Source organism: Varanus komodoensis, unplaced genomic scaffold, assembly GCF_004798865.1.
Source record: "Varanus komodoensis strain SLA01 unplaced genomic scaffold, ASM479886v1 scaffold41, whole genome shotgun sequence".
Lineage (NCBI taxonomy): Eukaryota > Metazoa > Chordata > Lepidosauria > Squamata > Varanidae > Varanus > Varanus komodoensis.
Genome location: NW_025335954.1, coordinates 1,423,728 through 1,446,850, shown reverse-complemented (window position 1 = coordinate 1,446,850; position 23,123 = coordinate 1,423,728). Strand labels below are relative to the sequence as shown.

Genomic DNA, 23,123 nt, shown 5'->3' with positions numbered 1-23,123 from the left:
GGTAGGCGGAGAAAATTGTTGTCGGATAGACGGAGGAGGGTGGAGAACCACGCTTGATGGGGCCACCAGGGTGTGATCAGGATACCCATTGGTATGGATGGATACCCATCCATTGTCATGGATGATCTTTGATATGACCTTTGTAATCAGAGGACTCGGAGAGAAAGCATAAAAGTTGATGCTGGACCACGGGACCATGAGGGCATCCCCCATTGATCCCGGTTCAATGTCCGCCCTGGAGCAGAACGCTTCACATACCCTGTTCTCGTGGGTAGCGAACAAGTCCATGTCTGGTTGTCCCCAACATCGAAAAAGTTGATTGCAAACTTGTCAATCTAACTCCCACTAGTGAGTTGTCGACATTCACCTGCTCAAAACGTCTGCCTCCTTGTTGTCGGTACCGGCTAGGTGAACCGCCAGAAGGGTAGTGTCTTTCGGGATGCACCAATCCCAAATCTTCATCGACAGCCAAGCTAGAGGTGTGGATTTCGTCCTGCCCTGCTTGTTCCCATAGAACACAGCGACCATGTTGTCCAACATGACCTGCACCACGTGCCGCTGTACAGTGTCCTCGAAGGATCAAAGAGCTTTGAAAATCACCAGAAGCTCAAGATAGTTGAGGTGCCTGACTGATTCCTGTCGATCCCAAGTGCCTTGCATCCGTAGTCCTGCACAAACGGCACCCCAACCAATCAAAGATGCATCGGTATACAGAGTCAAAGTGGGGTGAGGTAGTCGGAACAGAACACCTACAAATTGTCCGGAATTGTCCACCATTCTAGTGTGCGTAGGACAAACAGCGGAAGTCAGCTTGGTAGGCGAGTCCCGTTGTGGATGAAACATCTTGTTGAAGTGCAGCTGAAGTGGTCGTAGTCGAAGTCTGGTGTGAGGAATGATGGACACCTACGTGGCCATATGACCCAGAAGCTTTTGGATCGAGAGAGCTGGAACAGTCCTGTCTCGTCGAATTCGGTGGATCCATGAGAAAAGGTTGTCATGACGAGCTGGAGGAAGAAATGCTCACGCTAGAGCGGAGTTGAGACATGCTCCAGTAAAGTCAATCACCTGCGAGGGGACAAGGGATGATTTCTCACGATTAATACACTGTCCCAGATTGTCCAGCAAGGAACAAGTTGTGTCCACAGCTGATAGAAGACCTTCCCGGGTCTGGGAAACTAGTAACCAGTCGTCCAAGTAAGGGTATATTTGAATACCCTGAAGCTGGAGGTATGTGCAAACTGGGGCCATGCATTTTGTGAAGATCCGTGGAGCGGTGGCTAAGCCAACTGGAAGTACATTAAATTCAAGTATGTTGGAACCGATGGCGAAACGTAGGAGACGCCTATGGCCGGGATGAATTGAAATATGAAAGTAAGCATCTGTTAAATCCAGGGAGGCAAACCAATCCTTTCTCCTCAGCAAAGGAAGGATATTCTGAAGGGTGGTCATCCAAAACGTCTTAGGTTTGATACACCTATTAATGTCCCTTAGGTCTAGGATCGGACGGAGAACACCATCCCATTTAGGAACAGTAAAGTATCTTGAATAGAATCCGTGAAGTCCCTCAGAGCAGGAAATCTGTCGGATCGCTCCTTTACGAAGTAGTTGGATAACTTCATCCACTAGCACTGATGAGCGTGGTGTAAATCGGATCGGACCCGATGGAGGAACAGTTGAATTCTATTCTGTATCTGAGCTGGATGATGGATAAAACCCACCTATCAGATGTGATGGACTCCCAAATGGGGAGTCAGCTTTGCAGCCGTTCCTCAAATGGGAGAGGAGAAGGTGGGAGCAGGAGGAGAGGAGAGGTTCGCGAAACCCATCAGTGTTGGTGTTTGTTGGAATCATAATGATGACCCTGTTGGAACTGCTGCTGCGGGGTTTGCTTCCAATGCTGCTGACATTGCTGGAAGTGTTGCCTCCCTGGAAATTGGGAATATTGCTGGGGCCGATGCGAAGGATGGGACCACGTCCACTTACGTCTCTGCTGGGCAGGGAGCGCCATACGACGCACTGTCATCCTTGACTCATATATAGACTTGAGTTTGTGGTCCGTTCTGGAGTGGAAGAGGCCGGAATCGTCAAACGGCATTTCCTTGATTTGACGCTTCATCTCATCGAAGAAATTGCAACTCCGCAGCCATGCATGCCGGTGGAGGGAGATGGCACTTACCAGAGCCCTGGAATCGGAGTCCACATGATGTCTAGCCATAGACAGCTGCTGTATCAAGACCTGCTGCATGGCCTCCTTGATGAAGACGCTTGCTAGGTCCCTTTGCTGGTCCAGTATCTAAGCGATGACATTCTCAAGCTTTTGCATGAGGAAATACTGATACCGGACCAGCATTGCCTCATAGTTAGATATGCGGAGCCCGAGTCCAGAGGCCGCATAGACTGGATGCACCAGCATATCTTATCTTCCGCCCTTCTTTATGGTGTGGTCTCGCGGTGGGGTGGGGTGGCCCCACGATTCTTCCCTGAGAGGACTCGACGACCACCGAGTTTGGCTTCAGGTGGTGCAGGAGAAATGGTATATCCGTACCTCCTCGACGTTGGTTGTGGTTGGGTGGGCAGATCCCAGGGCTGCACCATAGCCTGGTGTAGGGTGGTAATCAGTGGTAGGATAATAGCTGCTGATTGCTCGCCTCTGACGATGTCGTAGAACTTGTCCATGCTGGGATCGATTCGATGTTGTGCTTCGATCTCCAGCGAACAGAGAAGCCTAGCCATCAGCTCCCCGAAGGTGACGTGGGGTTCCTCAGGCGATCCCGGACCCTGAGTGGTGATGGCTAAGTCAGGGGAAGTCGAATCCACTTCGGAGTCATCTGACTCGTACCCATACTGCATTGGGCCGCTAGAGGATGATTCCCCTGGAGAGGCGAGATGCCCTGACCACGATGGCCTGGAGGTAGACGGGTCTTCTCTTGGTACCGGAGAGCAAGCCAATGGGTAATAGGCAAATGATGAATATTCATCCCAACCCCCGCGGTGACTAGTATAGTGGGGTTGGTCCCATTCCTCCAAGGGCTGTTCCGGTGAATGATGGTGCCTGTGCTGGGATGCGACTGGTGCCGGTTGCGGCATCGGCGTCGGAGAGCATGCCGTAGGTGGTGAATCATGAATCTCACCATCCGAGATTGATTCGTGAAGCGGCATGTTGGGTCGCTCGGGCGATGAATGCTATGAGAGAATGACCCATCTAGGGGACCCTGGAGGCGTCACCTGCATAGCAATTAGCAGGGACGGGCCCATCGGCGTCAGTACCATCGCGGCCATTGGGATCGATGGTGCAGACGATTCCAAATCACGGTGCCGACCCAGATCTGGCTTCTTAGGCTTACGAGCTGTCTTATCCGACTTCTCCTTCCTCGGCTTCTTATGACTGGAAGATTTATCGGAGCCTCCGTGCTTCCTTGTCTCCTTTTTCTTGTGGGGAGAAGGAGGAGGTTGCTGGGTCTCGACAACCTGGGCCCCATCAGCCGATGGGCGTTGAGGAGGTGCAGCAGAAGCCGAAGCCAAAGCCGAAGCAGTCTTAGCAGCCAGTTGGTCAGACTGCATTAGGGCCTGGTCCCAAAGAATTTTTCACAGGCGGTTTTCACGATTCTTCCTTGCCTGCTTCGTGAAGGCCTGACAATGGCCGCACTTATCCGTCCTGTGCCCCTCGCCAAGTCAAAGGAGGCACAGATCATGTGGGTCAGCTGGCGACATCTTTGACCCACATTGGGAACATTTACGAAAGCCTGTACGCTGCGCCATCGGAAAGGAAAAAGGAGAAGATAGTAAAGAGGGTAAGATAATATTTTTGGGATTTATTTATTTTTTAACAGGAGAGTAGGAAGAACTCGAACAGGAAGAGTAACTTGGAAACTGAATAAACACTAACTAGTAACAAGAAGATTAACGGTAAAAGTAATACGATATGAGAAAGAGAAGCCTTGAGGCACAGCGAACGGCAGTCGCAAAAGACTAAGAAAATGGCGGACACTCCGCTCTATTTATAGCATTGTGGGGGAGGGGAGCAGGGTTTCCCGCCAAAAACCGTCAGCTTTGCCATCTTTCCGGCCTTAGGCACTGCGCAGGCGCAGCACCCATATGTGTGATGCACAGAGCCCACGACGAAGAACTTCAGTTTTGAGTTGCTCCTCACCTTGGCTTTCAGAAGCAGCAGTTTGAGTTGTATAAAAATAGGCAAAACTTACATGAACAAGAGAAGCTGTGCAATGACATTTCCTGGTGCAGAAAACAGGTTCCCCTTGGATCAGATCGGATGTTGTATAGCACACCGTACACACCTCTGCCTTGGCCTTGCTGCAGCTTGGTTTGGAAATCTGTCATTTCTGGATAATCTCTTTCCCAAGGTATCTGTTTCCAAGACAGCTCTTGATGCGTCACTTCTGGACTATGAAACAGCAAGCTGAGTTTCTGGGCACTTACCACAATATGCGGAAGAAGGCATATGCCGAAGTGGTTGATGGTTTGAAGAACCTGTCTAATGTCCTCTCTGATCCGGAGCTTCGCAAACAGATGCTAGATCTCTGCAAAAAGGTAACTAGTTTCCTCAAAGGATCCCAGTTGACAGAAGCACTCATGTAGGTCTTTAGCTATAGATACCTTGCTCCTCAGAAATAAGGCTTTTATATGTTCTGTGTTGGCTAATCATGATCCGAGTTCTTCATTATTCCTTTATTCCATCACTTCGTTGTAAATGTCTGATGCCTTAGATGATTTTAAAGGTATGCCCGAGCCTTTATTTATTTATTTCCCTGTCTGCCACTAGCATCTTGGGATGGTTTACAATAAAACGAGTAGAATAAAAAAAAAAAAACCACAGCGTCTGACAATTGAAATACTAAAACCTGAGTTAAAATCAATTAAACATTAAAATGACAGGAAAATATAAAGGGTTTTGCCTGACGCCGAAAAGAACAGAACGTTGGCATCGGATGACCCTCTCTGGGGAGTGTATTCCGTAGTCAGGGCGCCACCACAGAGAAGGCCTTCTTCTGGGTAGTCACCCTCCTGATCTCCTTCAAGGAGGGCTCGCAGAGCAGGACCTCCACCTCAGATCTCTAGGGGCAGGAGGGCACATAGGGAAGAAGGCGCCCCTTCAGGTATCCAGGACCCAAGCTGTTTAGGGCTTTATAGGTCATCACCAGCACCTTAAATTGGCCCCAGACTTCAACTGGCAGCCAGTGTAACCGATAGAGGACTGGCATTATATGTGAATACCTGCCGGTCCCCGTTAATATCCTGGCAGCTCTATTCTGGACCAACTGAAGTATCCAGACCGTCTTCAAGGGCAGCCCCACATAGAGTGTGTTACAGTAATCTAATCGGGAAGTTACCAGAGCATGGGTGATCGTTGCAAGGCAGTGCTAATCCAGGTAAGGACACAATTGGTGGTTCAGCTGAAGCTGAAGGGCAGCTCTGGGTCAAGGAGCACTCCCAAACTGCAAACCCTATCCTTTACGGGGAGTGCAACCCCGTCCAGGACAGGGCTAGTAACACTAACCTGGAAGACTGAACTGCCCACCAACAGGACCTCCATCTTGTCTGAATTAAGTCTCAGTTTATTGGCCCTCATCTAGCCCATGACCCCGGCCAGGCACCAGTTCAGCACAGCCACTGCCTCAGCTGGATTAGGTGTAAAAGAGAGGTAGAGCTGGGTATCATCAGCGTACGGATGACCTTTCATGTAGATGTTTCATGTAGATGTTAAAAAGCATGGGGGATAGAATGGAGCCCTGCAGAATTCCATGGCAAAAGTTGCCATGGTGCAGAGCTACAATCCCCCAGCACCACCACCTGGAATCAGCCAGGCAGGTAGGAGTGGAACCACTGCAAAGTGGTGCCTCCAACGCTCACCCTGGCCAGCCTATCCAGAAAGATACCATGGTTGATGGTACTGAAAGCCACTGATCTGAGAGGTCCAGGAGAACCAACAGGGATGCACCTCCCCTGTCCCTCTCCATGCACAGGTCATCATATGGGGCGAGCAAGGCAGATTCAGTGCCATAGCTGGATCTGAAGCTTTATAGCAACTCGTATACAAAAGTCTAATTTGGAGCAAACTATTATCTTGTGTCCTTCCCTTATCTCGTCCTAGCAAGAAAAATGATAGCTTGGTATTCATGCCTTGCTTATTATTGATTTGAAATTTATATACTACCCTTTTATAAATGCACTTTGAGTGCTTTACAGTTCAAAGTGATGGCTTACAATTTTAATAGATTGATGGAAAGGGGATCTGGAGGGAGTGGCTAATAAGCACATTCAGGTACCCCTGCCTCGCACGAGATGATTCTGGAAAGAGAGCCAAAGGCCCTTGCCAGGCTGGTTGAGGGGCTTCTCTGTCGCACCTGCTCCTCTGATGCAGCCAGGTAGAACCTTGCACATGGTACAGCAACTTTCTGCATAGTAATGGTGAAACATAATGGGAGGGTATGCCAGCCCATGATGGTTGCAGTGAAGGGACGTCTTGCTACTGGTTAAAATGTGCTCAGATATACAGTGAACTGGCTTTGTAGAGGGTCTTGCATGGGCTCAGCAGTGGATATTGCTCACTTACTCCTTTATTCTTGGAATGCATTATGGTGTTTTCTGTTAGTAACCAGCTCTTAATTTTCAAGGTTCATGAGGGATGCCACCCAGACATAGCCGAACTTAAAGCAGTGAAGACCTTGTTTGTGGACCATCCTTTTGGCATCCAGCAGCTCAAAGCTCAGCAAGTGGTAAGTACTGTTCAAGAAATTAAATAAAAATATACTGATGGCCCACCTGCTCCTTTATGAATCCTCTACCATGACTTGTTCTTTCTTGCTTTCTTGCTGTGCCTCTTGGAAAAGCAAGAAATTACTTTCTTCCCAGCTGTGGTTGCTTAAATTGGGACTCTTACAGCATGTGCTCTCCTTGATCCATTCATGCTACCTTGCATGTGTGTTTAGGGTTTTTTCCAGAAAGTGATGCACATGCCTGCTTTTACTCCCCATGTCGCGCTGGAAAACAGGGCAGCTGTGAGTGACCGCCTAGGGCCTTTTCATCCCACATTTGTCTTCTCTTCCTCAGAAAGCGCTAAGTCGTGTTTTGTTCCTGACCCCTCACTTGCCATCCCTCCTCCTGAGATACCGCCTGCAAAGCCACCTCTTGGAGCTGCACCTCCTGGACCAAGCCATGCTGCAACTGGGAGTGAAAGAGCTGACAGATGAAGAAGTCGCAGTGGTGAGGCAGAATCTGTATGAGATGCTGCACTGATTGCACTGCCCGTTGACTGGGAACCAGTCCGGAGTTCCTGCCAAGGGTGCACCTTTGTAGGGCAATTTGTGTGTGGGGACCCTTGGAGGGAAATGAGTAGTAATGATAATAGAAGGCTGAGAAAACCAAAATAGTACCCTGCCCTGCATAAAGAGTACAGCTAATATTGTGGATGACGTTCAGTGTTTACTGAGCAGTTATCAGCTCTTTAACCAGTGAAGAACTTCAGACGATCACTAATGCTTGAAATTCTGCTACGCTTTTCTTGTGTTAAAATGCATTACAATTGTGCTGCAGAGCCATACAGGGGAAGGTCTCATTCTGCATTTGGGCCTTGTCGCTTTTTGCAGCTGCTTCCTTAATGGCTTAGGTCAGTGATGCTTAAGCTTTTATGGCTGGGGAGCACATTTGGGGTGTTGATGAAAGTGCTACGGGCATTCTCGCAAAATGGCTTCCATGGGGTGTGGCCACCCATAAGGGGCACACTTCCAGAAGACAAATGAGTGAGGCGAAAATACAGAATGTGCTGGAGGCGGGCATGCTGCTTTGCTGTAACTAGCCTCCCATTTAAAAAGAAACTTATTTTAAGATATCTTTAATCTAAAAACACAATGCGGCAGGGGGCAGGTCGGGACATAGGTAAACACCATTGGGGGTCCCTAGCACAGATAAATCAGAACTGGTATCTACTGTGTTCAGATTTTGTATGCTTGAATCCCTTAGTAGCAAGGCTTCTAAGTCTTTTCATTTCTTATAACATGGTGCTATACGCGCAGATAGCCTATGCAAGCCCATTTAAGCAACATTACTGTCAATTTCGCTTGCCATGCATGTAACCAGAGCAGCCTTCATGACTTAAACATCAGTTCCTTATGTTAGGAAATACACCTCCTTGGGTTTGGTGATGGTTAGCAAAATGGAAGCATCTTCATGTATCCAACAGTGTCTTCCTTGTCTTTTCTAGGCTTGTTATATCCGTGGCTTGGACTCTGTTCACCTCAACACCATGGCTTGCAGGCTTTGGCTAAACCAATGGCTAGCACTTTCCAGCTCGCTGAAAGGTAAGACTGGCTGAATTCTAGAAAAGAGAGCTTCTGTTAAAACTCTTCTCGGAGATCCCTGCCTCCCTCCCTCCCTCCCTCCCATCTTCCCCACCCCCCGCAGCCTGGAAGAAACTGGATTCTGTTGATCCCTCCCACTCCTCCTTTTTCTGGCATTGGTGAGGGAGTAGACACTGGTGGTCACATTGCTCTTCTCTGCTTCTTCTGCTCATCCTTTCATAGCAGGGCACAATGGAATCTGTTTCCCAGGCCTTAAAAAGATACGTGTATTGTTTATCTGGTACATAATTGCTTCATCAGTAAATATGGCTACCTGTGTCAATGGAAATGTTATTAAATTGTTGCAAAGGGCTGAGAGGGGGGAGAGCATGTCAAAACCAGAATTGGAGGAAGCAGATGAAAAGTCTTGTGGATTACCAAGAAGAAAAGCAAGAATTTCCTGGAGCCATTAGTTAGCACTGTCTGGGACAGCATCCCAGGATTCAAACAAGGGGAAACTTGCTGCTGAACTTTTGGCAGTGACAAATGCCACTCTTTCAGCAAAGAACTCCAAGGCAGGACACTAATACAGCCCACTGTGACGTGTAGCTACTATTTTAAATATGCAGGCTTCATTTGGGTTGTTGTGTGAACCAAACAAGTTATGGAAAGGTTAAATAGACCATGGTCGGGGTTTGTTCAGGCAGTTCCCAAGTTACGAACAGCCCATACTTACGAATGAATTACAGTAAAGTCTATTAATTTTTGTTTAGTTACTGCAGAAAATCATCATTACCATAGAGAGAGAGGAAGTGAAAGGGCAGTGGAGCCTCCAAAGCATGCCTCTGTGCTCCCTGCATCTGGAGAGGGAAGCCTCTCTGGCATTTCCTTGCTGCAAAGAAGCAGTGTTGTTGAGTTGTGGGGCAGGGAGAGAGTTGCATTTTTTGCCCTTTGACAGGGTTCCGGCACCCCTAGCCCTCATGAGTTTGGAGGACTGACTATACGCAATCCAACTTGCATACCAATTCGACTTAAAGACAAATTTTTGTTTTCTTGGGAAAGGAACTTGTTTGTAACCAGGAACTCCCTGCATAGCTCATCTGTGCCCATGAACACTGCTACTCATTGCAGGTTAAATAATCCAGAATGAAGGCATGGCATGCCATGTAAACTCAGCATCAGGTTACGTCTAAGGGGGTTCAGCCTAGCCCTTTGCTCCTTTTGGAATACATCACAGATGAGTTTGTATTTGTACCCTTAGTGTTTATCGTGGCCCATCGTACCCACTTAACATCCATTTGACTAAATGGACCCTTGCACTCTTAAACTAGCAAGGCAAGTGCACAAGAAACAGTTCTGAAAAGCTCGGCGCTCTGTTCAGTAACAGTGGCCTCCTGGCCACAGGAAAAGGTAGGGAACAAAGTTGCAATTGCAGGTGAAGTGAGAGATTGCGGAGACCTGGATTGTTCAGGTTGTGGTTTCAGCAGCATTTACTGCAGGCCTCTTGCAGGGAATTTCAGACCGAGGAGAGGGCCTCTCCCACACATTCATCTGCTGCAGTTTATTTGGTGGCAGAACACCAAGCGAGGCATCCCTCAAAGCTCTGAAAGGTGGGGTAGGATCATGCTGAAGGAGTGGGTCCTGATTTAAACACCTGATGGGAAACATGGGCTTTGGGGGAAGTGGCCCTGTTGCCTGTTCTGGGAACCCCAGGGAATGGGGACATTGGGAGAAATGGTTGAAAGTTAAGGGTGAATGAGACTTCAGAGCTGACGTGTTTGAGAAGCAGCCATTTGAGGCAAGGCAAAATAAGGACAAGGACGAAAGTGTAAGGGGTGTGGGAATGATTTGCAAAGGCATCAAGAGCACTTTCAGTGCATTTTGTAGGAGTGTTTGGGATAGAGGAGAATGGACTGAGGCCATTGGTGACTCCATTTGGGGGAATGTTTTGGGAATGGCAACACTAGGGGCATGACGCAAAGCCTGCGTTGTTAGTACAACATTCTGTTACCCAAGTTGGGGACCTTAGCAGTAAAACTGTGATTAACAAACACATGCAGTTGTCCCCTTCCTGCTTCCGTAATTCAGGACTCTCATTCAGATGTTTGTTTTTGCTCCTTTTGGCAGACTCTGAGGTTTCACTCTTGGCCCACAGCATGGTCTTACTTTCCACTAACTTCAACCCTTTCATCAAAGACTGACTGATGGCAACCTCTCCTAGACCTTTTCTGAAAAGATGCTTCGACAGCAACTCAACTTAACCAGTAGGGGAGATTGGATTTTTGCTTACGGTCAGAGTGGCAGGAGTCCAGCGCAAGAGGTTTCTCCAACTAAATTATTAGCCCAGAAAAGAAGGGTAGAAGAAACACTGCATCATGAGTAAGACGTTCCCACTGCTTTGGAGAGAATCAGGAGAATTGCCAAGATGGCGCTAGACGAACTGCAAGCACAGAAGATTCCACCAGGTCCATGTCAACAATGACCTTGTGGCCCTGCCGTGACAGCATATGGATTTCCAATGGGGAGAGAGCTGAAGAAGTCTTGCCCAGAACCCAAGACCCGGGCTCCTCATAGTTGTGACACTTTCAGTACCAGCCAGCGCCAAGCCCTACGTTCTCAGGTAGTAAGTGCTGAGTAACTAAGTTTTTCTGATGCTTCAGTAGCTGCCCCGTTTTAATTTCATTGAAGAATAATGTTGATTTAACAACACTGGATGGGAAGCTCAGTCATTTTCTGTTATGACATGGTGCAAAAACAAGAGCAAGAATCAGTTCTTTCTGAGCCACCTCTATTTGAAATCCTATTAATACTTGGAAAAAGCTCTTCTGTTAAGAAAGAGATCACTCCGTTGCATAAGCTTTATTAAAAGTGCATTTCATTTTGGCCAAGGTGGTTCAGAATTAAACAAGGTATTTGCAGTTGTTATACCATTGTACAGTGCCATTAATTTGATTGTGACACCCTGCTGATAAAATAAAAATGTACACAACTACTTCTGTACCTCCAAGGGTGCAATCCTGTGCATGTTTGGACAGAAAAATCTCTTACAAGTTTCCACAATCCTGGAAGTTGTAGGACTTTTCTGACTCAAGATTCATTATATCCTAAGTCTTAAATACTTCCACAGCACTTAAGTGATAATGAAACAGGTCTAAAAAGTCTCCCAGTGAAAAAGGCCAAGTCTTGCACACCAGAAGCTGGAATTCTGGCCCAAATATAAAGGAGCGGGACACTCCTACCTTTGGTAAAGTAGTAGTCAAATTAGTTGTTATAAAAATGTGTGAAGAATTAGTAATGTGAATGGCTGTTCAAGTGTATTGTAACTGAAATGTGACTATTTCCTTAAAGATGGTTAATAAAGGACAACAGTATGTGATACTTTACCAGGGTCCTGCATCCTTTGAAAGGCTGTACTTTGTGTTCTCAAGACTTGCTCCTAGGAGTCTGTGCTAACAGCCTAGGATTGGGCTTGAGGATCTTGAACTGACTGGTGTTCTCCAGGAACCACCACAGCTGCTGCTGCTGCTCTTTCCTCTTCAAGGTGCAGCTTACGTAGCACACAGGCAAGTGGCATCCCCAACAAAACCATGCCCGTTCTTCCTTGCAGCAAGCGTTCCTTTGTCCATTCCAGCCAAGCAGAGCTAACGGCTTCCGTCTCTTGTCAAACTCTGCTTATGCTTTTCCAACTAATTTCAACCTGTAGGCTAGTCTTTAAACCCTTTCTACAGGGCAGTAAGTCACACTGCTGGTGAAAGGCTGTCCTGAAATTTCAGTATGAAGGAAGGAAGCTGACTCCACTAATGCAAAGCATGGGTAAGCCAGCCCTTCAACTTGCAAAAAACCAGCTTTAGAAAGCAATGGCCTTCTCAGTATCCTGGTGCAGGTACACAATGTTGCATCTGTAATCATCCTTGGACTAGGAGCATCCCTGGATGGCCTGCCCCTTCCATGATTTGCTTTAGCCATGGTGCAGGGATGTGTGTAGAGTAGCCCTGATGAGATTCTTCCTCAAACAGGTTTTGGTACAGCTTCATTATGATTGTCTGATTTAGTACTTTTGCAGACACTGATGCACTATGCTCAGATCAGGAAGAGGAGTGTGACGTGTGGCATGCTCAGCACTGTAACCAGAATTAGGAGATTACAAAGGTTTCTTGCATACTGTTCCACTACATGCACGAAGTATATATGGAATAGACTGCTTTGTGCAAGATTAACGTCTAAAAAGGAGAATTCAGAAGCTTCTCAGTGCAAGTTCAAGCATTTTTTTTTTATTTTTACACTTAAATATCCTCTTTAAATACAGCATTATCACAATGAAAAGAACATAAAAGGCAAAACAAAATGTAAAGGACCTGACAAGCTTTGGATTCACATTGAAAATGCCACCTGTATACCATGTAATGCAGGAGAGCAGAGAGCAAGGTATCAGAGTCACAACTGATGTAGCAAGGACAGAGCTTGTACCAAATGTCTCAGGACCAGGGCTTAGTAAATAAAGGGTGTCTTCTAAACAGGTAGTAAAAGGGCTGCTCCCATGTAAACAGTTCAGTAGCACCAAAAAGGAGTGTGGGGAGAGGATGTTTTACTACAAAAAAGTTACTTTGTGATGAATGTGTGATACCAACATTAGTAGATCAGAAGTGTATTTTTTTTAAGCCAGGCAAGAGGAGAAGGATATACTTTTGCATTAAAGAGCATTCCTTAAACAAATGGTTTTTAAGAACTCAAATCTCTGCTTCCTACTACAGGATTTAGAGTTAAGATTCTGTAGCTTCACTTACACCACTAGCTCACATTCTCAGTTTCTCATACCCTATTTCCTTAAAGCCAATTTTATGTGCAACCAAGTCACTTTTCCTTTTGAATGAAGCAAAGCACTGGTTTATTATTCCAAGGTCACAGACACAAAAAAGAGCAGATAGGCCTTGCTGGCTGATGGAGACAATTATGGCACAAGGCCAGTACAGCAGCTTAGATGCTTCCAGTGCCTGCTCTCCTCTCGGAGGGAATATATACCAGTGGGTATATACTCAGTTAGGTTTTTATCAACCTAGTTAACATCCTTTGCATCTTAGAATTTTAGCTGTGAGAACTCCTACTAGTGTTTTAAAAATAGTGCTTTGATATTTTAAGTGTGAAGTTGCTTCCATTTGAAGGAAGGATATTCCAGCAAACCATCTGTCAGTATTGGGATGTGGTGAAGGGGAGCTGCAGTTAAAGTGCTCCACAGGAGGAGGAGGAGGAGGAGGAGGAGACACGCTGTCAGAGACACAAGCGCTGAGGTGAGCCCCATTTAAACCTCTTCAGCTGAAAGCTGACCACAGCCAGTCCTAAAAACAAACACCACACACTGGGCAGTTAACGGCTAGAAAATCAAGGGAAGGGGCTGGTGGTCAGGCTTGACACTCCTGGGCATGTCTGTCGCACAGGTGCCTGGAGCTCACTGCTGCAACAGTCAAGCTGGAAGCAAAAGGATTCCAGGAAAAAGGCACGTCCTCCTGCCTTCACTAAGAGCAGGAAGCCCACAGTGCAAATGGCCCTGGAGCAGTTGGCTGTCCCTTGTGTAGAGGCAGGTGACACTGGAAAATGGGTGCCCACAGTGCTCCAAGGTGATCCTAAGAGGGCCACGGACCTGCCATTTGTGCATTTGGACTGGGAGGACAGTCTGTGCAGTTTTCTAGAGGAAGCATATCTCAGCTCACTGCTGGGATCCGTTTGCTCCAAAGTCAGGCACACCAGTCTTACGTTGCTGAGAGGGTCACATCTAGAAATGGCTGCCTTTAAGAATAAAGCCAGCTTTTTATAGCACCTTTTATTTTGTAAACGACTAATATGGAGATTGGGAAGGATTCTTAGGTACCAGTGCCCCTTTCAAGACCCAAGGAGACCTTAGGCAGCAGGGAAGCATGGAAGAAAACTCCAAACATGAGCAGCAGAGCCCTCAGCCACAAAGCCTGGCGCGTGTGCGTATGTGGCCGCCCAAGAAGCATCCATGTGTACGACCATTTGCTTTGCGAGGCTGTAAGTGGGACCGTGACAGACATTTTAAGGCTATATTCAGCATTGCCTGAGGGGCTCTCCCCCATTCAAAAGCAATCGCACAGAGGAGAGGTCTGCCTCCTGAACACACTGGTACCATTTCTAGACCATTCACTGCAACAGAAGGCGGTGAGATGGCAAGTATTTAACAATGAGGCAAAGCACGTAAGTTTCCAGTGTATCATATGCACTAAAAAGCACAAGGAAAGCTCTGGATGGAAAAAAGGAAGATTCATAGTGAAGGCTTTTTATAGTTAAAATCTGTCAGTTTTGTGGTCCCATCCACACAGCAATAGGAGATTTCCATGGGTTGTAGCACTGTGGGTGAAAGGACAAGTCGCAAGCAATCCTTTTCTCATCCCTGCTGGCCCTTTCCTGGGCATTTGCTTCAGTACACCAGAGAGCTAGATCCATCTCAGAAGCTTGGGCTCTTCTAAATGGGTTTGCAAAGATACATAGTTACCCTTAACCATTATGGGATAGGTTGAAGCCAAAAGATGACCCTTCACTCAACTGCTGGTATGCATATTGGATTTTCTGCGTCTGGACCAGCACAGCTACCGTTCCCTTTTTCTGGGTCAGGACAGGTAGAGGAAAGCAATAATCTATACATGACAAAAACATATGGGAGAAAGATGCCTAGGACAGTGGAGGGTAAAAGTGCTTTTGTTATTCTACAGGGAGGAAAGTGGTCGCTAAAATAAAGAGGGAGAGTGACACCTCTACTGTTACCCCATTCTCTCCCCTTCTATTCCAGGACTAACTGGAACAGTTAATTGCACACCTCCTTGAGATGGAGACCACAGCGATGCATAAAATGCGGGCGTTCCCTCCATTGCCACCCTATTGCACTTGCACTGGCCCTGTGCTTGCCATGTGCCAGGCTGCAATTCCATTGCATATCGGCCTCTTGCCATTCAAATGCATCCAGAATGCTAGGCTGCTCTCAGAAAGCGGAGGAACAGAAGGCTTTCCTCTCCAAGCTTGTGCAACCAGAATGGAACATCCTATCATAGCTGAAGAGAAGGGGGTAAATCATAAAATGATGGGACGGAAGAAGGACAAGTATTCTGTATACCTTCTGTCCACCAGAAACTTCAACAGAGACTTAAATCTCCACTGAGAAGTTGAACTTTACTGCACCCTGGTGCAGTCGTTGTTCATAGAACCAGACCCCAGGAGGGCTTGAAAGTCACGGAGGCAGCAGATCCCCCCACAGCCCAGAATGCACACTGGAGAGTCAGCTACAGGTCATGGGCTCACAATATGCACTAGTAAACAGTCAGCACATTTAAAAATAATTTAATCCAATTAATCTCGGTAGTCCCCACTGAGGGCCAGCAAGACAGAGACAGTCTGGATGAAGCTACTGGTAAGGCCAGGAGATTCCAGAGTGAAAATGGTTCTGTCCAACAGTTGCATGCCAAACTGTAGATGTGGCCAGTCATGATCAAAGTTAATCCGCACTGAATTTTTAAAAATATATATAGTTTTTCCAGGGAAAGAAGTGTCGCAAATGTCACATAAATAAAACGTTTGTACAGCCTAAGGTGTGTAAATGGGTCAAAGCTGTTAAAGCAGGTAAGATCACAGTTACCAAGAAGACAAAGCACGGAAGATGACAGGATGGTACAGACGGCAGCCGCTTCACCTGGGATGAGCAACTGGATGGAGAAGGAGATTCCACTGCACATACAGATTCTTGATATTGAATAGCAGTAACACAGTCCTCTTCTGCCCCCCTTGCCCCAAACCTGCCAAGCGCTTTAGGAGAAAGGCAGCTTCGCTCTATTGCTTCCATGAGACACATTCACGTTTGGTCCTTGTAGGATGGGGTAAGGTGCCTCCAACATAGCAGCTCTGTCTGGACTGTCCCTTGTCTATGGTCCAGCCCCGTCAGTCTCAAGAGGCCACCCGATTTGCAAAAGGACCCTCTTACCTTGAGGCAGCCATAAGCGCTTGATTTAGTTAAATTTAGGGTGAGCCTGTACAAAGCAGTCCACCTCCTCTCCCCCTCCCCCCTTAAATAATTTCCAGTGGCTCAGGCCTTTCGGTAAAACCACTGTCAATAAATAGACATCGTCAAGATAAGAGCTGAGCTGGGCTGGGGTGTGTCATGCAGTCAGAGCCGGTCCCAGGGAGCATTCCTCAGAAGACGGAAGCTCGCAACTGCTCTCTGGAGATTGCCCTGCACTCTGGGGCCGCAAACTGTCCTGCGGCACGTTTGTGTGGAAGGGCGGGCTTGGCAGAGGAGCTTCAGACTGACAGCTCTCGGAAGGAAGGGACTCTGTGGACACAGCAGCCTTGCCTGCTTCTGCCCGGCTGGAGGCTGTGGCTCGGCCACAAGGCACCAGGGAGGCCATGGGGACAGAATAGACACTCAGCTCCTTCTCCTCTGTATAGCGAGGGGCTACCTCCAACTCCTCTGCACTGCTCTCGCTTTTCACCCCCAGCACCGACCTTTGGTCGACCTGATAGTACATGACAGGCCCATTGTTCAAGAAGGGCTGGTCACCCTCAGCCGAGCTCGCCTGTTCAGAGCTGTCCGTAAAGCATAGAACAGAGGAACCTGGTGGCAGCTGGGCCTGAATGAGGATGGGTGTGGCCAGGCTGGGGCACATCCCCTCGGAGACAGCAAGAGGGTCTTCCAAAATGCACACCCCGAGGCTCTCCACACTGCTGGAGCCGCTGCTGGAGTCTTCCTCAGCCTTTAACCGCTCCAGCTCCTCTGCTGTCTGAAGGTGCATGACTGCAGTCTCATTCTCAGCCATGAACTCCTGGAAGTCCTGCGTCTCTGGGGACTGGGTGCCCAGCCAATCACTGCTGGAGCTGGGAGGAGTCTCATCATCCAGAGTCTGGGCCCGGCTCACCTGCCGCTTATTCTCCAGCTCTAGTTTCATAATGGTGTGCAGGTAGTGAGTCCGCACCCGGATGGGATTGAATTCAATTCGCCCGGCCATGTTTCCACAGCCATCCCTGGAACAGCCGCATGGGAAGGACATTCGGTCCACCTGGGTAGGGGAAGCGAGGAACAGTGAAACTGCACCTAGCAAGAACAATGTGGAAATGACTAGGAGATGCAAGCTGCGCCAGGGTGGGAAGAAGCAAACATACGCTCAGATCAGGTCAGGTGGAGCATGCACAATCCATGCAGGCTGTTCATGACAAGCAGCAGGCTAGCAGGCCAGCGAGGGGCCCATGGCTCCCCACCAGTCCCTCTAGGTGTTCCCCAGTGAGCCCACCTCTCTCTTTCACAGTGCCAGGAGAACCCAGAGAAGACCAGTGACGTACACTATCAGTCCAATTCTATTTATAGTGAAAAGAGAGGAGGAGATTGGGAAGGACAAGGAGAGCTCCCTGGAATATTTCATTTTCAAAATGATCAATACTGTATTTTTAGCATGAGGGGAGCAAGGAAAAAGCAACTTGGGATTCTGCACCAGCGCTGCAGATTTATCATGCAAAAGGGAGGAGTGGTGGAGGAAGAATGCGTGTCTGGAAAAATTAAGGATGCGAATGAAGATGTGCCAGTGCACACATTCAGATTGTGTCAGAAAGGCTGCGGGTAAGAACAATTCTACCCAGTGCCAGCACAAATTTTGGTACAGGATGAATAATTCCATAGCCTGAGAACCTCAAGTTTTGCATAAAGAAAAATGTAAAGATTAAAAAAGTCTTCAGCTCTCACTGATATGAAGATAACATGCAAGAGCATAGGCAATGCTCAAGTTTCAGAAGGGACAAAATACTGGGGTTTAGGAAAAGATCCAAGCAAGATTTCTAGTGGTTTACTGGAATTTGAATAGTTCCTTGATCCTTCCTCCCATAGCCAGGAGAAGTAGAATAATGTAAACCAGAAGCACATACAATGTGCTTAAAATTGCAGAAAAGTTGCAGAGTTTGTGTCACGCTTTTTTTATTTACAAATTTCACAAGCCAGCCACTAGAGGGAAGCAGAGAGACAGCAGATCCCACATGCAAAACCCCTCCGTGCCCTGGAAGGAGATTCCTATTGCTGTAATACCTGGCTCTCCTCATCACAGGACTGTTTTTAGCTTACTGTGGAAAGGAGAGAATCACCTTGTTGCCTCCTGTGTCAAGACCTCAAGCAGAATCTAATTCTTGCCTTTGCTTTCAAGATGCTCCCCTGAAATGATGGGGACTTCCTCTTTTTCCCTCAGTGATGGAGAAATAAGGCTGCAATGCCACTGCATACCTTCTACCAGAATAGCTCCTAGGGCTCCACTGACCTCCACAGCACCACCTTACAAGCTCAAAGCTAACACATAGACAGGAGCCACAAGCAGAACTTGGATGCATACAGCCCAAGGCCCAAAAGTGCAGACACGGACAACACAGTATAGTTCAGGCCAAAGCCTAGCGGGTTCTCCACTGACCTGGCATTTAATTCCAGCTTGGCTACAAGCGCAGGCCTCAGGATCACAGTACAGCCGGCAGTCACAGCCACATTCCTCCCGGGAGAGACGGATGGCGCGGAGTTCCTGTTTCTCCTCTGCATCAATACGGTGAACCCCAGAAGCCCGAAGGAGGGCACGGCGCCGTTTGGTAGGCAACGGCTGCAAGAAGAAGTAGTCATCCACTTCCACGTTCTCGACGTCAATGTCATCATCGGAGACATCCTCAAGAGTCAAGCCATCCGCCTCCTCTGACTCCACGGTGCCATTCTTTGTTAGCTTTTGAGGGGGTGGGAGAAGGAATCAATACACGCAGACACACGAGCAAAATTCACCTTGAACACTCAAACTACATCCAGCTTCGCAGTATACAAATTTCAAAAAGACAGAGCAACTGCCTTGGACTGAAATGTGCAGCAACAGCCACCCATCCCAAAGCAGCACTGAAAGATCCACCATAATCCCCTAGAAACAACCACACTGATAACTTAGGGGACCAGCCAGAGTTGTGCTGATGCCACAGATCCGTGCATTTTGCTACTGCATAAAAGCAGGATGCGGTATATAGCACAGAATTTTTGGCTTTAAAATAAGTAAACAAACAAAAAGCCCCGCAACCCTGGCTGTTGTGTGCTACAGAAGGAAGTTTGGGAGCAGAGGCATTGTCTGGTGAAGGCTTGGCAGGCATTCTCGCAGTTAAAAGATGGGGGCTCAGTTTCCTGCCCAGAGGAAAAACTCTGCCACAGCAAACATTCACTAGCCCTTATGGCCCACCAACCCGCTTCTTCTCCTCCCATCTCTTTTCTCCCCAGCAGGCCTAGCCTTAAGCTAGGACATCCCAAATGCTCTGAAAACCTACATCTTTAACGTGAAGCAACATTAGGTAAATGCTCTTTGTTGGCAACAGGGAAGTTGCTTGGAGAATACAGGCAGGGCTTTGTGAAGCGCAGACGATCGCAGTTATGTCCATACGTCCTTGAAAAGGTATGTCCCAACCCTTCCAAGAGCTAGAAAGGATTTTCCTAGCCATTCATCTTCTCCCTCACCCAGATCAAGATGCTAGTAATACAAATGAGTATTGAAAACAAGCAGAGAGAAGATGCTGTCAGCCCTTGGGCCCGCTTCATGCTTTATATGTCAAGCAAGCTGGGCTTGGCACAGAGGCAGAGAGTGGCAGCCAGTTTCTAGCTCCCCAGTGAGTCTACCTCTGCAATACACAGGTTCACACAAGGGAAGAGCCTTAGCACACTGGCAGGGCACCTGCTCGACATGCAGAAGGTCCCATATTTTATCTATGGTGTCTCCAGGGAGGGCTCAAAAGAACTGCCCCCTCCTGAAGCCCAGGACAGTGGTTTCTCAGGCAGCACAGACATACTCTGCTATATGGGTCAGCTTGCTACAAAGCAGCTTTGTATCACTTCCACACTCGTAGTTCATTCTCCTTGCAGATCAGAATGGTGGTGCTCTTCTACGCTTCCCCCAGAGAACAACACAAAATAAGAAGCCAATGCTGTTCAGCTTCACCTTGGCTCCTAGGGCATGCCAGCCTTTCAGTTTTAGGTTATTTATACAGCGCCATCAATGTACAGAGTGCCTTACAGAACAACACAAGCAAAAGAGCAGATCACTGTCCAGAGGTGTTTACCACTTGTTCTTTAGGCAAGAGTCAGAAGACATCTGAGACATGAGTGACATGAAAGCAAGTCCCTGCACTTTTCAAGGCAATGACACCAAGAATGAAAGCCTTCATGAGAGGCATGTACAAATTTAGTATGATGGGAGCTGTGCCATCCAGAAGTGCTGGATGAAAAGGATGCAGTAGGGTTGCTTTGTATAGAGGATTCTGGCATACTTAGGCACAGCTTTAAAAAGTGACTTATAACATCCCCAGTAGATCCATGAACTTCTTCCCAGGAGACCGCTGTGCACGCACACAACTGAACTAATGATCTGGCGTCCAGCACCACCAAAATTATGAAGTTCCACAGAGGACAGCTGCCCTTCTCTCCTCTACCTGTACACAGAAGTTTTTGCTTCTCCTCCAGTCTTTCTCCCTCCTGCCTCTGATCTGTGTACATTCTCACAGCCAACAGTACCGCCAAGGGCAAAATGAGCTGACAGCACAAACAAATCAAGTGGAAGCTATTTCATCAGACTAGCCACAGGATTACAGGGAGACCAGTCCTCAGAGACGTGATGCAACGAAGCCTCACTGAGTGACTGAGGCCATGGCAACACTACCTGAGCAGTGACTCCATCTCCCATCTCCTCACATTCAGTGGGATGCAGTGGGAGCCAGTGTGGTCCAATGGCTACATCTGTCAGAGCTTCAGTTTGGGATCTAAGAATCTCTGCTGAACATACTGTTTGCTGGGCCAAGCCACAATATTGCTGCAGGACTAAACCGACCCACCGCTTGGAGGAAGTGAGACACAAAAGCAACAAACAAAGTCGATGATGCGTGCTGCAGCTCACTGTTATCAGCCTCACGGGAGGCCATAATCACCGCGCTGGCAGAAAGAGCCTGCCATCAAGGGCATGCAGTCCAAGCAGATGTGGCACACTGGGCTACACTTGCCCTGCTCAACTTTCGGTGGGAATTTTCTCTTTTATTTGTGTTTGGTTTCTGTGATCACACCCAAGCGTTTCTCAACTGTCTTGGCAAACTCAAATTATCCATCGTGACTGGGTCTTAGAGCCACAGGAGCTGGAGAAGGCATAACAGAGGCCCCATTTTCTTGGAGGAAGAAGTAGATTTGTTTCTGGAAGTACACTGAAGATTTCAGCTGGGGGACTATATATAACTCAGTTCTCCTCCATGCAATACAGAATAAAATAATAAATTCCTGCCCATAGAAAACTAACAAGCCAGGATGAAGGGTTCTAGTCTAGCCCTTTTCCAATGCACTAATTATCTACAGTATGGTGTTGATGTTTTGGTATGGATGAGAACTTAAACATGGGAGCCCACATCTTAACCTGAAGTAACTAAGACGGGTTGACCTCTGCCTCTGTGTGAGAAGTAGGCTACAAGGAAGGAAGCAGCTGAAGGACTACAGGATGGGTATTTGTCTCTTTTGCCAAGCTGGTTGTCATGGCAGCGAGAGAATGATCAGAAATTCTAGGTTTTTAGACAGAAGCATCCAGTCTGGTAAGGGAAACCCAGTTGCTAGGCAACCCATGGGACACACAGACCAGACAGCCAGGAGGCAAGATACAGAGAGAACCAGAACAAGACACTCATGCCTAGGGGGCAGACTACAACCCAGTATCTTTCACGGCAACTGCTAAGCTTTCCCATAAATCGGCTTGACAGAAAACAGAAGGCTTGTGGAAAAGCTGGTGCCAGGTCACTAGAGGAGAATCAACTCAAGCCACCAATACATGCCTCCTCTTTCTACTGCTAGGGTGCAAACAGCTAGGGAATTGCTGTGCCTTAACCAACAAGCTAATTCATGCTCAAGTGACCCTTCATCACCAAGTCCTGGTGGGAAAGCCACTGGCAAGCTTAGGCCCTTTCACTCCAGGAAAGAATTCCTGGAGATTACATGCTTGCATTTTTTGCATTAGCAACACTGCCTACTTGTACACCAAAATATGTGAAGGGCTGTTTCTGGAAGTACACATCAAATTGTACCATATAAATATAATGTGGTAGGGGAACAGAACCATGGTTTGTGGCAGAGAAACAGGATATATTTGCACAACCCAAAGAAAATTGTATAAAATTAACAGAGATGTAAATCTGGCACCATATCTCTTTATTTTAGCACAGCATATAACAGAACAAGAATTTTGCAGGGTGCAAAAAGGTATGTGACCACTTAGGGCTCAGGGCGCCCGCTTTCCACATGTAGATTTCCCTAAGCCTTTGGGAAGGGAGGCCAAGTACTACGGTTAATGTTACAGAATGAGGAAACAGTTACAAGTACACAAAGTGAATTCCCCATAGCCAATCAACTACGCTGCCCTAATGCAAAACTTAAACCCTCTGCAAGTAAGTGAGTAAAGTCGTGTAGGCATTTATACCTTCATTTTCTTGGCATGGAGTTTCTCCTCCTTCAGGTGTTCTCGAAGAATCTCACGGTGATTCACTTCTTGCTCCTGGGCAAATTCCCCAAGGGTGTACCTGCGTACGGAGTTGTGGCGCTGGGCCATGCCCAAGGAGCTTCCCCCTTGGCTTGGCACGCTGGTGAATCCCTGACGCCTTGCGAAATAGTACACTGTCACCTGGTCAAAGCGCACGTTCTTCCTGCGCAATTGTTTCTGCCTTTTCAAGATGGAGGTTGCTGAGAGGCAAGAAAGCAGGATAGACACACTACATGAGACATGCCAGAAGACAGAGAGGACTGCTACCTTCATATCACTCACA

The 23,123-nt window shown here is 47.6% G+C and overlaps 2 protein-coding genes across 4 annotated transcripts in view; one reads left to right on the top strand and one right to left on the bottom strand.

Annotated features, from left to right (window-relative positions):
• LETMD1 (LETM1 domain containing 1) overlaps nucleotides 1-11,677 on the top strand; it is a 29,692-nt gene extending 18,015 nt beyond the window's left edge. The window contains exons 4-8 of the mRNA XM_044443045.1: nucleotides 4,362-4,548; nucleotides 6,633-6,734; nucleotides 7,069-7,221; nucleotides 8,219-8,315; nucleotides 10,422-11,677. Of these exons, the coding sequence (XP_044298980.1) occupies nucleotides 4,362-4,548; nucleotides 6,633-6,734; nucleotides 7,069-7,221; nucleotides 8,219-8,315; nucleotides 10,422-10,495 (613 nt within the window). The 3' untranslated portion in view covers nucleotides 10,496-11,677. The remainder of the gene's footprint in view (nucleotides 1-4,361; nucleotides 4,549-6,632; nucleotides 6,735-7,068; nucleotides 7,222-8,218; nucleotides 8,316-10,421) is intronic.
• Nucleotides 11,678-12,543: 866 nt separating this feature from the next.
• Nucleotides 12,544-23,123, bottom strand: part of CSRNP2 (cysteine and serine rich nuclear protein 2) — a 43,764-nt gene continuing 33,184 nt past the window's right edge. For all 3 annotated transcript variants that reach the window (XM_044443042.1, XM_044443044.1, XM_044443043.1), the window contains 3 exons: nucleotides 22,781-23,040; nucleotides 18,734-19,030; nucleotides 12,544-17,347 (listed from right to left, as the gene is read on the bottom strand). In XM_044443042.1, the coding sequence (XP_044298977.1) occupies nucleotides 16,451-17,347; nucleotides 18,734-19,030; nucleotides 22,781-23,040 (1,454 nt within the window). In that variant the 3' untranslated portion in view covers nucleotides 12,544-16,450. The remainder of the gene's footprint in view (nucleotides 17,348-18,733; nucleotides 19,031-22,780; nucleotides 23,041-23,123) is intronic.